The sequence below is a fragment of the Austrofundulus limnaeus genome, unplaced genomic scaffold (genome assembly GCF_001266775.1).
Source record: "Austrofundulus limnaeus strain Quisiro unplaced genomic scaffold, Austrofundulus_limnaeus-1.0 Scaffold1582, whole genome shotgun sequence".
In the NCBI taxonomy this organism is placed as follows: domain Eukaryota; kingdom Metazoa; phylum Chordata; class Actinopteri; order Cyprinodontiformes; family Rivulidae; genus Austrofundulus; species Austrofundulus limnaeus.
In genome coordinates this window covers 57,459-59,350 of record NW_013953984.1, presented here as the reverse complement: position 1 = coordinate 59,350, position 1,892 = coordinate 57,459, and the positions used below count along the sequence as shown (strand labels likewise).

At 39.8% G+C, this 1,892-nt stretch overlaps 1 protein-coding gene across 1 annotated transcript in view; it reads left to right on the top strand.

The window, feature by feature from the left end:
* Nucleotides 1–1,892, top strand: part of nlk2 (nemo-like kinase, type 2) — a gene marked incomplete at its 5' end in the record, with an annotated part of 18,981 nt that overhangs the window by 7,815 nt on the left and 9,274 nt on the right. Inside the window, 1 exon segment of the mRNA XM_014032942.1 lies at nucleotides 1,270–1,356. Coding sequence (XP_013888396.1) covers nucleotides 1,270–1,356 — 87 coding nt within the window.

Below are 1,892 nucleotides of genomic sequence, written 5' to 3'. Positions count from 1 at the left end.
ACAGGTAACCTCACAAACAGGTAACCTCACAGACAGGTAACCTCACCAACAGGTAACCTTACAGACAGGTAACCTCACAGACAGGTAACCTCACAGACAGGTAACCTTACAGACAGGTAACCTCACAGACAGGTAACCTGACAGGTGTTGGTCCTTCAGTCTGGAAGAACAGATTATATTTTTAGACACACTGTATAAAATGACATGGTGAGATGTTTCTTGATTCTTCAGTTTAATGTTTAGGATTACAGAGAGCTGGAGTCTACATCCAGCTGTCACCAGGACACACACAAACACCTGGGACAGCACACTCACACCTGTATTTAATCCAGCACTTCTCAAACTTTAGTACCCCTGCCCAGGTGAAAAAATATTATACTAAGTATACTAAATCTAAGTATACTTTAGTATACTTGAAGCGGCACTAATCATCAGTATACTTAAAGAGTGTTATTTTGGAACAACTAATTTAATACTAAATATACTTTAGTCGTATTTAAGTTGTACACAAGCACTATTTTAAGTGTATTAAGTATACTTTAAAATACTAAAATGGAACAACTTCAAATATGCTTAGTACACTTTAAGTGTATATCTTTGTGTATACATTTAAAGTGTACTAAGTATATATGATGGCCTTTAAAACCAAAAGCTGAAGTCAGACGTATTAAAGGACTGAAACATTAGAATTAGACGTGTTGGAGAAACAACAACAGACATGAATGTTTCACTTTGATTAGTTTTTATCAACACGAAGAACATGTCTGTGAGAAGATCTTTGTTTCCCAGAAGAGAGGAAAGATTTATTTCTTATCGCTGTCAGTGAGAGCTGAGAGAGGACAGGTGGTCAGAGGTCAGCCTGAGGTCAGGGCTGTACACTACACCTGGAACATCTCACTTCTTGGGTTTACTCCAAGCTGAAGTCTTTGTAGCTGTGGAAGGGACGGTTCATGTTTGAGCATCATGGTCCTGAAGGTGCCTCCTTTGACAATATGAAACTTCTTTTGTCAGGCTATTATAGCTGATCTTAGAGTGATTGTTGCCTGGTTGTCCTCCAAACACACTGAGTTGTTCATGTGAAAGGTAAAATGGTCTCTGACAGTGACTGGTCTGTGAACTGGGTTGTGGGCAGCTTCGACACTGGCCATCACAGCTGGTTGGGGAGCTGCTGCCTCACACAGTTTCAGCCTGTCACCTGGTTGTACAAACACTTCCCTGAGTGCTAACTGAAACTTSTTCTTTACTCCTCCCTATGTTTTCACCGTCCAGCCATCCCTTCCTGTCCTGTACACACTGTCCAGCCAAGCAACCCATGAAGCTGTGCACCTGTTGTGCAGGATGCTGGTGTTTGATCCGGTAAGTCAGCTTCCTGTGTTGTGTATTTAGTTTTTTGTTACCAAAGCTGGATTTTAAATATTCACAAGCAGAATTCAGTGGATGTGGAGGAGGTGTCACTTTAAAACAGTATTTCTGCCTGAAGGAAGTGTCACTCCTTCATACTKTGTGTAGACTTTGTGTATCAGCTGTATTACCACTCTGCAGAACTAACGCACAACTCAGGTTTCTGTCAGTGTTGAACAACTCTGAACAACTTTGATGTGCACGTCTGAAACATTGGAGCAAATTTAGTTCAAACAGCACCTGAACTTTATGTGCTGCTTGTTGCATTAATGCAGTGTTGAAGCTCAAAAACACAGAGTGTCTACATTAAGACTCACCAGCTGTGTTTCCATTCACCATGAAAATGTGCAAATTAGAATTTAGAAAATAAATTTGCTCAATGGAAACACGTCAGTTTAGAAAATAATTACATTTTTTAACAAAATGTTTTTGCACTAGGATGAGGTGGTTTTTCAACCGTATCTAAATTGGTGTTTTTCACAAAACTACAA